The sequence below is a fragment of the Nestor notabilis genome, unplaced genomic scaffold (genome assembly GCF_000696875.1).
Source record: "Nestor notabilis isolate BGI_N333 unplaced genomic scaffold, ASM69687v1 scaffold26930, whole genome shotgun sequence".
NCBI classification, from domain to species: Eukaryota; Metazoa; Chordata; class Aves; order Psittaciformes; family Psittacidae; genus Nestor; species Nestor notabilis.
Window position 1 is genome coordinate 30,230 of NW_009911074.1, and position 12,404 is coordinate 42,633.

The 12,404-nt window shown below is 48.4% G+C and overlaps 1 protein-coding gene across 1 annotated transcript; it reads right to left on the minus strand.

Annotated features, from left to right (window-relative positions):
* Positions 1–2,553: 2,553 nt before the first annotated feature.
* On the minus strand, positions 2,554–11,489 carry UBAP2 (ubiquitin associated protein 2; the record flags this gene model as incomplete). Its single annotated transcript, XM_010012987.1, has 8 exons — positions 2,554–2,711; positions 3,965–4,156; positions 5,032–5,099; positions 6,574–6,681; positions 6,766–6,865; positions 7,749–7,963; positions 9,427–9,505; positions 11,378–11,489. Coding segments are annotated over 8 exons (970 nt in total), but the record flags the coding sequence as incomplete, so codon positions are not given.
* Positions 11,490–12,404: the final 915 nt, after the last annotated feature.

The window sequence follows — 12,404 nt, forward strand, 5'->3', positions numbered from 1 at the left end:
TGCCTGGCGGCTCCATCCAGCAGACACAAGAGGCAGGACACAATCTCCAGCCCAGCCTGAACCCCCCCATACTGCCCCTTTCTTTGATGGCCAAGTGCCCATGAGCAGCTTTGGCTCTATCATCAGTGTGGGGAAGGAACACGGGCCTAGGGAAGTGCTGCAGAAGAGCCCAGCAGATCCAGTAGCATAAGGAAATGGGAAAACATCCTGTTTAGTCTGGCCTGCAGGGTGCAGAGCACCCCAGGGCAGGTGGGAAGGGGCATTTGCTGCTTTGTTCTGGGTAAGAGGCAGGAGCTGAAGGCCATCACAACCCATGGCCACCAGGAGTGGAAGTGCTGCCCTTTCAGTGCCCACAGCCATGGCCAAGGATGGACACTGCCGCTGGGTGAGCAGCAGAGCACTGGCTGCAGTCAGCCCTTGCCAGAGGTCTGCCTGGCAGCTGCTCTGCAACAAGCCTAAGAGGGCTGCTGTGCACCAGCACCAGCACTAAGTGTTCCTTTTGTCACTGTGTGGAACCTGGCACATAAGCAAGGACTGACCTACACCTATAAGCAACACAAGCGTGTGCTGCAGGCTTTGGGGAGTGTTTTCCGGAGCATCTCCTGTGAGGCAGCAGCCCTGAAGCAGCTGAAGGAGGTGCCATTGCTGTCAGCCCTTGTACGACCTGGCGGCAGGGCCCCCGCCCCCCGGCACAATTTTGTCCCGGGCGCCAGGCCCCCAGCCTGCAGAAACATTTGTGCCCTCCTTGACATTCAGACCCTGAAGCTGGTGGCACTGGGACAGCAGCTGCCAAGGGATCGCAGCAGTTCAATCAGTATCAGAAGTTCAACCAGTATCAAAACCTGAGCTGGGGCAGAGGAATGCCAGTGCTGCTCATGGTGTGCTGCTCAGAGGTGAGGGGAGAGCTGAGCAACACACTGACTCTGGATCCTACAAGACCTGAGCGCTGGTGAAAGTGTAACTCTAAGAACAGAAAGTGGTTTTCATGGTAGAAACAGACTCATCATTGTTTCTTCTTCTGGGTCTTGAAACAGATGTGGGAAGTGCAAAGAAGCCCCTTCCCTGCTGTGTGGACACGTACAGCTTCACCTCTACACAGCCTCTGCTGCCTGGGGCCAGGATGCTCAGGGTGAACTGGGGAAGGGGCTGTCCCTCTCTGACTGTGCTGGTGGAGGCCATGGACCTCACAGCAGTCCTGCCTTACCCATGCCATCTGCTCCATGGGGATTTGCACAGAGCACAGGGCCAGAGGACACCACAGGCACAGATGGATGAGCATGGCCTGAGTCAGGGTGCTGCCCAGGGTGCCGTCTGACTGAGCACTAAGGTGCACTCACCTTACCCATGGTATTCAGCTTCCCCTGCAGCTCCATGTCCTGCTCTTACCCTCCCAGCTCAGCAGTTCTTCAGAGAAGCAGGTGTAAAGGGGCAGGCTGTGAAAGCAAAACTGGTTCTGGAACCCTTTAAAATGCAAACAAACACTAGTGATATACTCAGATCTTTATTAGGTGGAGAAAGGGGTAGAAAGAAATGAAACCTCTGAAACATTCACCGCACTGGTGTAGGACAAGAAGGACCAGGAGTTGCCTCCACAGGGTCTCTGTTTTAAAAAAGTGGGAGGGATAGGTGAAGTTTCCATCCAGTAGCTCTGGCTTTCCTGGGCAGGGTGTCTCAGGGCAAAAAGAGGTACAAGACACAGCTTATACTTTTATTTAAGAAACCGCTACACAGTTTTTGCCTCTAATGATGCAAAGGAGGTTCCAGGACACACTGAGCCATCCACAGTCTCTTGCTAGAGAAACAGAAGAAAAAAAAACCCAAAACCCAAAAATAACCCAAGAAAAGAAACCCCTTTTATTTTTATTATTCAAAAAAATTGAAAAGAAAAATGTGAGGCTGCAGCTCAAGGCCACAGTGACCAAACTGCCCACAAGACTTCATCTTCCACAGCAGGAGGGAGGCGGGAGACAAAAGAAAGGGGAAGGCCCACAAAATATGATTTTTTTTGTTTGTTCTTTCCCCCCCCACCTCACCCTGTTTAAATGACAGCTATATTGGGGGCTGAGGGGAGAAATCAAACCAACAGGACACATCCTGATTCGTTTGGGTGGAAAGGGGCAGGCCTCCTTGTTTGCCTGAATTTAGAACTGCATTAAATAAATGGGCTCCAGCTCCAAAAAAGAAAAAAAAAAAAAAAAAAAAAAGGTACAGTTTGTCTTTGACAGAGTTATAAAGCCCATAGAGCTTAAAGAAAGAACAAGGAAGGATGCCCTGGTACAGATGGGAAATGAATAATTAGTTTTCCTACAAAGAAAATAAAACAGGCTGCAAGATGCAGAAAAACCACATTTAGGCTCTATTACATTTACAAATACATACATAAATATATTACATACAACAGCAACTCAAAGAGGAAGCAGGCGAGTCACACAGAGGATGGATGGCTGGCTGCAGTTCTCCCCGCACAGATGTTTGGCTGAGCAGTTACTTCTCCTAATAATTCCAGGAATGGGCTTCGGCTTCTTTTTTTTTCTTTTTTCTCTTTTCTTTCACTTTTTCTTGTTTCTTTTTCTCCTCCTCTCCTTCCACTCTCTCCCTCCTCCCCGGTGTCGGATTTAGTTTGTCCAGTATGGAGAAGTGCCATAGGCGGGTTTGGTAGCCTGAGACTTTTGCTGCATGGTGCTGGGTTGGTTGCGTTGGCCAGATCCACCCTAGAAACAGGAAACGAAGGAGACGGAGGCATCAGCTGCTGTAGGAAGAAGAGTGCATCTGAACATCACCAGAGGAGCTGCCACCCCAGGGGACAGCCCTAGTGCCCACCAACACAGCGATGCTCCCCCTGAATTGACCCGCTGCTGCCCTGCATCTCTGTGTCTCACAATCCAGGATGAGCAGCCACAGAGACACCGAAGCAGAAACGTGGGGATGCACCATACCACTGCCTCCCACCCAAGACAACTTCAAGCACAAGGAAGGAGAGGAGCAGGAGTAGGGACAGCAAAGGAGCTCCCTTCTCTCAAGGTGAACAAAGGTGGTGCACCAGCCAAGGACGTCACACACGCAGAGCAAGAAGTAATTTCCTATTTCTGGACTGTAAGGCAGGACATTCTGTTTTTTCAAGGAACATTGATAGTGAGGAAAGGAAACGCATGAGCTGGTGAAACCAAATCAGAGCTGATAAGCAATCTGCAATGGGATGCTGGACGTTATCTCCCAGGGCTACTGTACAAGTGCTCACGTCCTGCTCTGCTGACGCAGCACTTGCCTCAGCCTCGCAGCTCACAGCCCATCTCTCCACACCCCACATCAGGATGGCCTCTTCACATACTCTCAGGCTAGCTGAGGCTGGCAGGGATCTCTTGAGGTATCTTGTCCAACCCCTGAGCCTATTGTTCTCCAGGCTCAGCAGTCCCAGCTCTCTCAGCCTTTCCTCACAGGAGGGATGCTGCAGTCCTTTCACCATCCTTGTGGACCTATGTTGGACTCTCCTTAGTATGTCCATGTCTCTCTCATACTGGGAACCCCAGAACTGGACACAGTACTCCAGCTGTAACCTCACCAGTGCTGAGCAGAGGGGAAGGATCAGGTCTCTTAACCTGCTGGCAGCGCCTTGCCTGATGCAGCCCAGGATTCCGTTGTCCTGTTGGCTCATGGTCAACATGGTGACCACCAGGACCCCCAGGGCCTTCTCTGCAAAGCTGCTTTGGCCCCCAGCATATACTAGCACATGGGGTTGTTCCTCCCCAGGGGCAGGACTCAGCACTTCCCCTTGCTGAACTTCCTGAGGTTCCCTCCCCAGCCTGGTCAACAGCAAGTCTGTCAATCCGCAATCACTGACAATCCCTTTTCCCAGTGAGCAAAACAAAGACCTAGAAGGAAGCAAAACCCTGCTAAACCCTCCTGGGATGCGGGGGAAGCAATCTGTTCTGAGGCATGCTGTAGAGGTAAGAAGGGGCAAACTCACCTGCCCATCTTGCTGAAGATGATGATGCAGCAACTGGGAATGAGGCTGCTGATGCGCAGGGAGGATATGGAGAAACGGGGCTGGAGCATAACCCGGGGCAGCACCAGGGTTCAGGGGCCCAGTCGATCCAAGAGCAGAGGGCAGGCTGAAAGGAGGTGGTGTACCAGCATGGAATCCCTGCTTGTCAAACGTCTGCATGGGAGGTGAGGGGGACAGTGTCAGAGGCTAATGTGAGCAGCCCCACAGCGAACAGGTAAGAACAAGAGTGGCCCAAACACATCACCTGAACCTTTCGTCAACCCCATGAGCAAGCACCTCAGCAGAGGAGTTCAGGAGTTTCAGCTCCTGTTCTCACCCATGTTTCTGCACTAATGTCTCCAACATTTTATTTCTATTTCCACAGCTACTGTGTTCCTTCTCTCACTGACCTTTTTTTACTCAGTGGGACATGGGATGGCAGCAGCTGCCTGAAATCAGTCCTTCACACATTGCAGGGGCTCAGCCTTGACCTACCAGGGCAGCCCAACAAAAATGCAAGAACAACTTGCAGTAAGATTTTCCTTCCCCTGGCCTCTGGTTGACCCCAAACACTAAGCATGTAGCTGAGAGATGGCTTCCTATTTGTAAGCGTGGATCACAGCCAGACACTAATTACCCTGGCTGAGGGTGCAGGGAGAAAACGGGAGCTGGACATAAGCCCACCACACGTTGTCAAGAGCCCTTTCTGTCTTCCCTGGGAAGCTGTATGCTGTGTATGGCCACAGGACAGCATAGCACAGGGGCCCTCAGGTATTTCGGGTAGTGCTGCGCCTGTGCAGGGGGGTTGGAACTAGATGATCTTAAGGTCCTTTCCAACCAAAACCATTCTGTGATTCTATGACTCTGTGTGCCAGCAGCTGCTGTCAGGAGCTGACAGGGCAGAAATGGTGGGACAGAGGGTGAGACTCCACTCCAACAGCAAACAGAACCAGAAATGCCATGGCCTGCTGACCCCGAGATCCTGCAAACACAAGGGGACCATCAGCCTGGCCTCAGGCCATCCAGGAGAAGAGCCCAGTGTTGCTCACCTGAGTCTTGTTATAGACTGAGCCACTGATATCAGGCACACCTGTGTTACTTGAGGTCACTGAAACACCTGGAAAACAAGAAACAAGCCACCAACAATAAGAAAGTCAAACACCACCCAGCACGAGCCAATGCTTTGCCATTGGCACCTCCAGTGGCCACAATGGGTGCACCATTACCCACAGCCACTGCTCCACATGTCACACTGCTACTGCTGGCCAGCCCTGAGGGACCCCTCTGCTCTCAGACCTGCTATGGGAACAGAAGGAAGGGCTTGGTTCCTCCCTTCTGCTGCAGCGCGGGAACCCGTCCCACTGGGATAAATCACCCATGTCCACAACCCAGCAGTCACTGCTTGGGTTCAAAGCACTTCACCAGGCAGCACTGGCTGCACCAAACACTCATATACACTCACAAAAAGCCAGCTTTCCCCTAGAATGAGGGATGCATTTGGCTCTACTGCAGTATTCAAGGGCTTTCCAGTAGTATGCTGAGCAAAGAGACTCAGCATCTGCTACACATTCCAGCCCTTTGTCCTTTCACATCCTGCAGAAGGGTGAGGTCTATAGTGCTCTTCTGATTCAGGCTGGCTTCCACCTGGACTAGCTACTGCCACAACAGGCTCAGAAACACTCACTTACCAGCAAGGTGGCTCTCAAACCAGGCACTTATTCACAGTCTTGTAAAGACTGTCTCCAATCATTCCACTTGGATCAGAATAAAACCAGTGGTTCCTTTGGCCAGTGAATCAGGATTGGACTTGGAGCGTGTGTACTGTGCTAAGGTTGCCCCTTTCTCAGGAAAAGGGGGCTCCTTTTTGGATTGCTCCTCCATAGAGGAGAGTGTCATTGTTGGCTGAAGACAGTCCAGTTGGTGTTTCAAATGCACAGCAAATGCTTGGTATTTGCTTAAGCTCAGGGATGAACTAGTTAGTGCTAAGCAGTTCAGTAAAAATTTCTCAGGTCTAACCAGCGTGTGCAGAATCAAGCTTTCATATAAGCTGTATAAATTCTCCAGCCTTTACAGTCAGAAAAGAAACATTTCCAGGCATGAAACAATGCAATGAGTTAACAGGGTATACGCACAGCAGGTGAAACAACAGCCCGGATGTGTGAACTGCCCTGCTTGCCCCTAACACGCAGCTGTCTTAGGTGCCTACCAAGAAACTCAAAATCTAGTCTTCATTTGGCAGAGGACCATTTCAGCAGCATCATCCAGCTGCTTAGGGTTCGAAAGCACAACACTGCTGCAGGACCACTATTCTTCAGCAAAGTAAACTTTGGCAGTGGAAACAGTTCACCACGTCTCCCGTGGATAACTGTGGACAAAGCTGCGCATCAGCCACACAGATCCTTACACAAAATTCAGCCACAAGGTTTAGAAGGAACAACTGGTCCACTAAAAAAAGCATTTTGTATACGGGAGATGGAGAAACAGCTTGGATCATGACCCTGTTTAGAGCTGGCTGCTGTGCTGACTGCACAGCACTGGGAATCGGCCTTACTAACTCCCACTGAAGACCACCCTCAAGTCTCATGTGTTACCTTTCCCAGGTCCAGTGCCAGCAGATTTGTTTTGTGCTTGAGATGACCCACTGTAGCCTCCTTTGCTGTAATCTCCAGCTGCCGTTCCCTGCGTTAAGTCATCATAGCCTGCCGGTGTGTACAAGACAAGGTGTTAAGAGTGTGCAAGCAGCTGGGCAGGCACTCACGTGAAAGGCGCAGTGGTGAGCATACCTGCCCCATAGCCGTGCTGCCCATAGCCACTCGCTTGCTGGAAAGGAGTCGACGCGGTGTTCAGGTTGACTCCATGCTGCTTTGCAGATGCTGGAGGTACCTGAACAAAGGAAGGGAACAAACGGCCCCGTTAACTGGGGAACAGAACATAAAACACAAGCTGCCTCTGCCATCTAGTGGGGAAAGCGCCTCCATGTCATGTGGGAAATTTACTATGGAGCTGGGAGCTCTGGGATGGCACAGGACATGGCACTTATGCTTCCAGCATTTTAAATTTCCTGTTTTTCTTGGGGAAGGGACGACAGCTGTTTTCTCGATCTTGCATGTTTTTGGAGATCCCTTGCAGGCTAGGGAAGATAATGCTACAGACCATTCTCATGAGACCCCACCTGAGTACTGGATCCACTTCTGGGGTCCCCAGTACAAGAGAGAGAGATGGAACTATTAGGGCAGGTCCAGAGAAGGGCCACAACGATGCTCAGAGGGCTGGAGCACCTCTCGTATGAAGTCAGGATGAGAGAGCTGGGCTGGGGTTGTTCAGCCTGGAGAAGAGAAGGCTCCAGGGATAACTTACTGAGACCTTTCAATACTTAAAGGGGGCTTATAGGACAGATGGAGAAAAACCTTTTACCAGGTCCTGTACTGACAGGACAAAGAGCAGTGGTTTTAAACTGAAAAAGAGTAGGTTTAAATTGGACATAAGGAAGGTATTTCTTACGACAAGGGTGGTGAGACCCTGGCACAGGGTGCCTAGAGAAGCTGTGGCTGCCCCATCCCTGGCAGTGTTCAAGGCCAGGTTGGACACAGGGGCTTGGAGTAACATGGTCTAGTGGAAAACATCCCTGCTCATTGCTGGGCAGTTGGACCAAATGACCTTCCCACACAAAGCATTCCATGATTCCAAGATGTAGAAAGTTTGGGCTGGAGAGAGCAAAACCAGAGAGGCACGAAGGGAGGGTTACAGCTTAGGCTGTCACACTTACAAACATGGTTGGCCCATACTGGAATGCACTGGGTACACCGGGCACACCAGCATAGTAAGGTAACCCAGTGTAGCTGTACCCTGGGGGCAGGGTTGGGTTGAGGAAGGGCTGCTGAGTCGTGTGGTGAGTCTGCGTCTGGTTCTGCTGCGGCTGGGCAAGCGTGGTCGCCGGAGCAGGGGAGGCAGAATCCCCACGGCCAAACTTCGTTACGTCACCTGCGAAAGGAGGAACTGATCAGAAAACCTATTCTACCTACTCTGAAAGTGGAGGACTCACAAGGCTCAAATCCTCTGAATACAAGTAGACCACTGCAGAATAGAGCACATCTTACACTTGAAAGCCTGCAGTTGTTCATGGGGAGCACTCTCCTGGTCTCTGCTCCTGATGGCCACAAGGACCTTGCATGTTTGTCGCACTGAGCTCTGTGCTGTGGCTAATCCACTGATAAAGTGGAGATAACCAATACTTACCTATCTCACATGGTCTAAGCAGATTCATTACTATCAGATCATTGGAATAAAACATGCTAAAAGCAGAAGTATGGTAAATAGCCAAAAAGCAAATGGTTGGTTGGGTTAAAGTGTGACTCTCCTGTAGGTTAAACTGATTAGCTAAGCTTCATGGGCCGAAAGCAAGTTAGAATTTACAGGCAGAGATGGGTATATATTTGTCAATGTCTGTTTATTTGTCAAGCATGACTAGTTAAGATGTCTGGTTCCTCACACCACCAAAGTTCTGGAGACAGTAGCTGAAGGCCAGGAAAGCAAGGCTTGCATCTTGAGCCACCTTATTGAAGAAGTAGGAAGGGAAATTTGGTTAAAAACCCAAAATAAGCCTCCTGAGAGAAGCGATTATGAAGCAGAAAACTCTTGAACACTTGCATTTTCTGGCAGCCTACAGAACAGCACACTCACATCTTTTTTAGGGAGTTTACATACATCAATCGCATTATCTTATTCCTAGCCAGTACTCCTTTTTGTTGATTATCAAAAAGTATGACAACACTTAACACCATCAATATAGGAATTGTACTGTGTATGACTACAGTTTTAAGTTGTAATCAGGTTGCAGTGAATAAAAACCATGGGCTGAAAATCCTGGATGGCATTAATGTCATCTCTGCACACCAATAATTGAAGAGCAAGATCAGGAACGAGGAAAGGCTTCCTAAACCACTTGCTTTTGTGAATGAAATCCTTTAGATTTGGGGAGGGTGAGGGACAGCCTGCGAGATGGAAACATAACAGTGCTAAAATAGCAGTAACAAAGTATGGGGTGCTGCTGAGAGGAGTCTGTTCCAGTGCCACAAAAAAGGAAAGCAAGCCAGCTGAATTTTGAGAAGAATGATTAAGCTACGGAATATCTTTCGAGCACCTGTACATGCTCAGGAAGGGCACCATATGACACCGTGTTTCCATTCATAACAATTCTGCACGTGTTCTCAAAGGCTATCCAGCTAATTCACAGAAGTCACATATGAATTACTGACCAAACCCATGAAGAAACATCAGTGTTAGTGCTAACAGGGAGATACTCGCTTCTGTCTGTCTAGTTTGGACTGATGGGTTTAACTGACTGCAATAGGGAAAAACAATTGCTCTTTCAGCAATGGCAGGATGACCTGCATTTAGAAACCAGCACATCTCACTTACCATCCTCACCTTTAGACAGCACTCACCTGAGTATGGGTTGTTAGCAAGGCTCCCATCTCTGCCTGTCAAGGTTGCTGGAGCAGGGAATGTAATTCCATAGTAATCCTTGGAAAGAGACAACATCATTTATTAATAGTTGAAACCACAACAAAGGTGGACAGCTCTTATGAACCCTGCATTACAATCGTAAGAAAATTTGTCAGGAAAGAACTAAACGAAGTTTGGGCAGAAGCTGACCTTATCGCTTACTGTAGAGCTTTAGGTTTATGTGGATCCTCAACTTCAAAATAAATCTACTTTATGATGCTTTTAGTATTGTATAACAAATAACTTCATCTCTTAATGGTGAGTTAAAGACAATGACTACACACTTTCCCCTCCCAACCCTCAGCTCTGAGTTGTCATATTCCAGTGAGAAGACTCTTCCAGTGTCTGGAAGAGCAACAGACCATTGTGAGCCAAAGACCCAGGGTCGGCCAGGACTGTAACCATAATGTGGATGTAGTCTAAAGGTTTTACCCTTGTGCCATGCCCTATTCTCTGTAAGTGGAAACAACAGACAAGAAACCAGCACAAACATTTTAAAACAAACAAACAAACAAGCAAACAAAACCCAAAAAGGGAAGTTAAAACGAATTACTACAAGATGACTGGGAAGTTTATTTAAACTGCATTTCAGGAAAACTCAGATCAGTAGTCTCCAAAGTGGGATGTGAAAGACAATCCATTGGGGTGCATGAAGAAAATAGTTCTGGTACCATTAGTAAATAAAATAAAATAAAAAAAAAAATAGTGCTAGTTTAACCTTTAAACCTTTTTTAATTTTTATTTTTGTGTATGTTTTATAACAGTCACATTAGCACAGTATTATACGTATTCAATTTAGGACTAAAAATATATTGGGGATGAGTGCTCACAAATTTTTAACTGACGGGGTGTGCAATCGAAAAAGGTGCAGATCACTGCCTTAGGTTATTCTTCTAAGTCTTCTACAGGAAAGTAAGACAGTCCTCACCCTAGATAGTCTGCACTCCGAGATAACAGGACATGTCAGCAAAAACAAAGCAGCATTTTGTCCTCAGTTTGGGAGAAAAAGAGAAAAGTCTGCCCTTAGCTCCTTGGATGAACTCCACATATGGGGCTAGTACTCTACTATGCATTAATTCTCATGGTTTACTCCTCATCACCTCTGATCCATTGAGATTTAACCATTTCCACACATCTCCAACACTTAAAAATCACAGACTGGTTTGGGTTAGAAGGGACCTTAAAGCTCATCCAGTTCCAACCCCCCCTTCCACTAGAGCAGGTTGCTCCAAGCCCCTGCGTCCAACCTGGCCTTGAACACTGCCAGGGATGGGGCAGCCACAGCTTCTCTGGGCACCCTGTGCCAGCACCTCAGCACCCTCACAGGGAAGAGCTTCTTGCCGTTGTCTAATCTAAATCTCCCCTCTGTCAGTTTAAAGCCGTTCCCCTTGTCCTCTCACTACTTGCCTTTGTAAAAATCCCCTCTCGAGTTTTCTTGTAGCCCCTTTAGGCAGTGGAGCTACTCTAAGGTCTCCCTAAAGCCTTCTCTTCTCCAGGCTGACCCAGCCCAGCTCTCCCAGCCTGGCTCCAGAGCAGAGCTGCTCCAGCCCTTGCAGCATCTCCGTGGCCTCCTCCAAACTCACTCAAGCAGGTCCATGTCCCTCTTGTGTTGTTGCCCCAGAGGTCGATGCAGGACTGCAGAGGGGTGTCATGAGAGCAGAGTAGAGGGGCAGGATCCTCTCCATTGACCTGCTGGTTCCTTTTGATGCAGCCCAGCATATGGTTGGTTTCTGGGCTGCAAGTGCACACTGCCAGGTCATGTTGAGCTTCTTGTCAACCAACACCCCCAAGTCCTCCTCCTCAGGGCTGCTCTCAATCCATTCTCTGCCCAGTTTGTATGTGTGCTTGGGATTGCCCCAACCCAAGGAAAAACATCCTCTTCCTTCATACCTGCCTCAGCAAATTCCCTGGCACCTCAAATGTTCTCTCACAGTTGACAGCACCTTCCACCTTTCTGTATTTCTGTGCATTAGCTCCATTTCCTACACCCAATCCTCCATCACTGAACATGAAACAATCCAACGAAGATTTAGTATTGCAGGTGCTTCTATAACCTGAAACAGTGCCATATTTCATCATCCTTTTATTCCCACGTAATTCCACCTTATCGACTCTGGCATGAACCATTTAATAAAATACAACCAAATTAACATTGAAAGTCTTACAGCACCACTCCCATCTCATTCCAAGGAAAAAGCCAAAAAAAACAGACTGGGAAAAGACATCTGAGCAGGATTCAGTGGAGAGGGACTCTTCATCAGGAACTATAGCTAGAGGACAAAGAGTGACGGGTTTAAACTTACACAGGGGAAGTTCAGGTTAGATCTAAGGTAGAAGTTCTTCACTGTGAGGGTGGTGAGGCACTGTAACAGGCTGACCAGAGAGAGAACTGGTAAATGCTCCATCCCTGGCAGTGTTCAAGGCCAGGTTGGACAGAGCCTTGGGCAACATGGTTTAGCATGAGGCATCCCTGGCCATGGCAGGGGGGTGGAACTAGATGGTATTAAGGTTCTTTCCAACCCGAACCATTTTATGGTTCTACGATATGAACTGGAAATGACACACTAGCATTTTTCCCCTATATAAACTGGACAAAATATAACCAAATCCACATGAGAACAGGGTCTAAGGACTGCAATTATTCCCACTGCCCCTCAGGTGGAGGAAAGCCACATCAGCACTGTACATCCCTATGCGACATACCTGTGCATACAACATTCAAAACAAAAAATCATTACAAAATAAGAGTGCAAGCCAGTTATCTTTGCATTTCATGTCTACCCATAGGAAAACGCCAGCAGAGATACTCTGCTCTTCAGACAACATAGGTATTTTTTGACCTACAGAAAGCATGCAGAAGGTGCCTAAAGTCAAACCCGAAATATCAGGAATACATTCAGAAGATGAGACAGAAAAT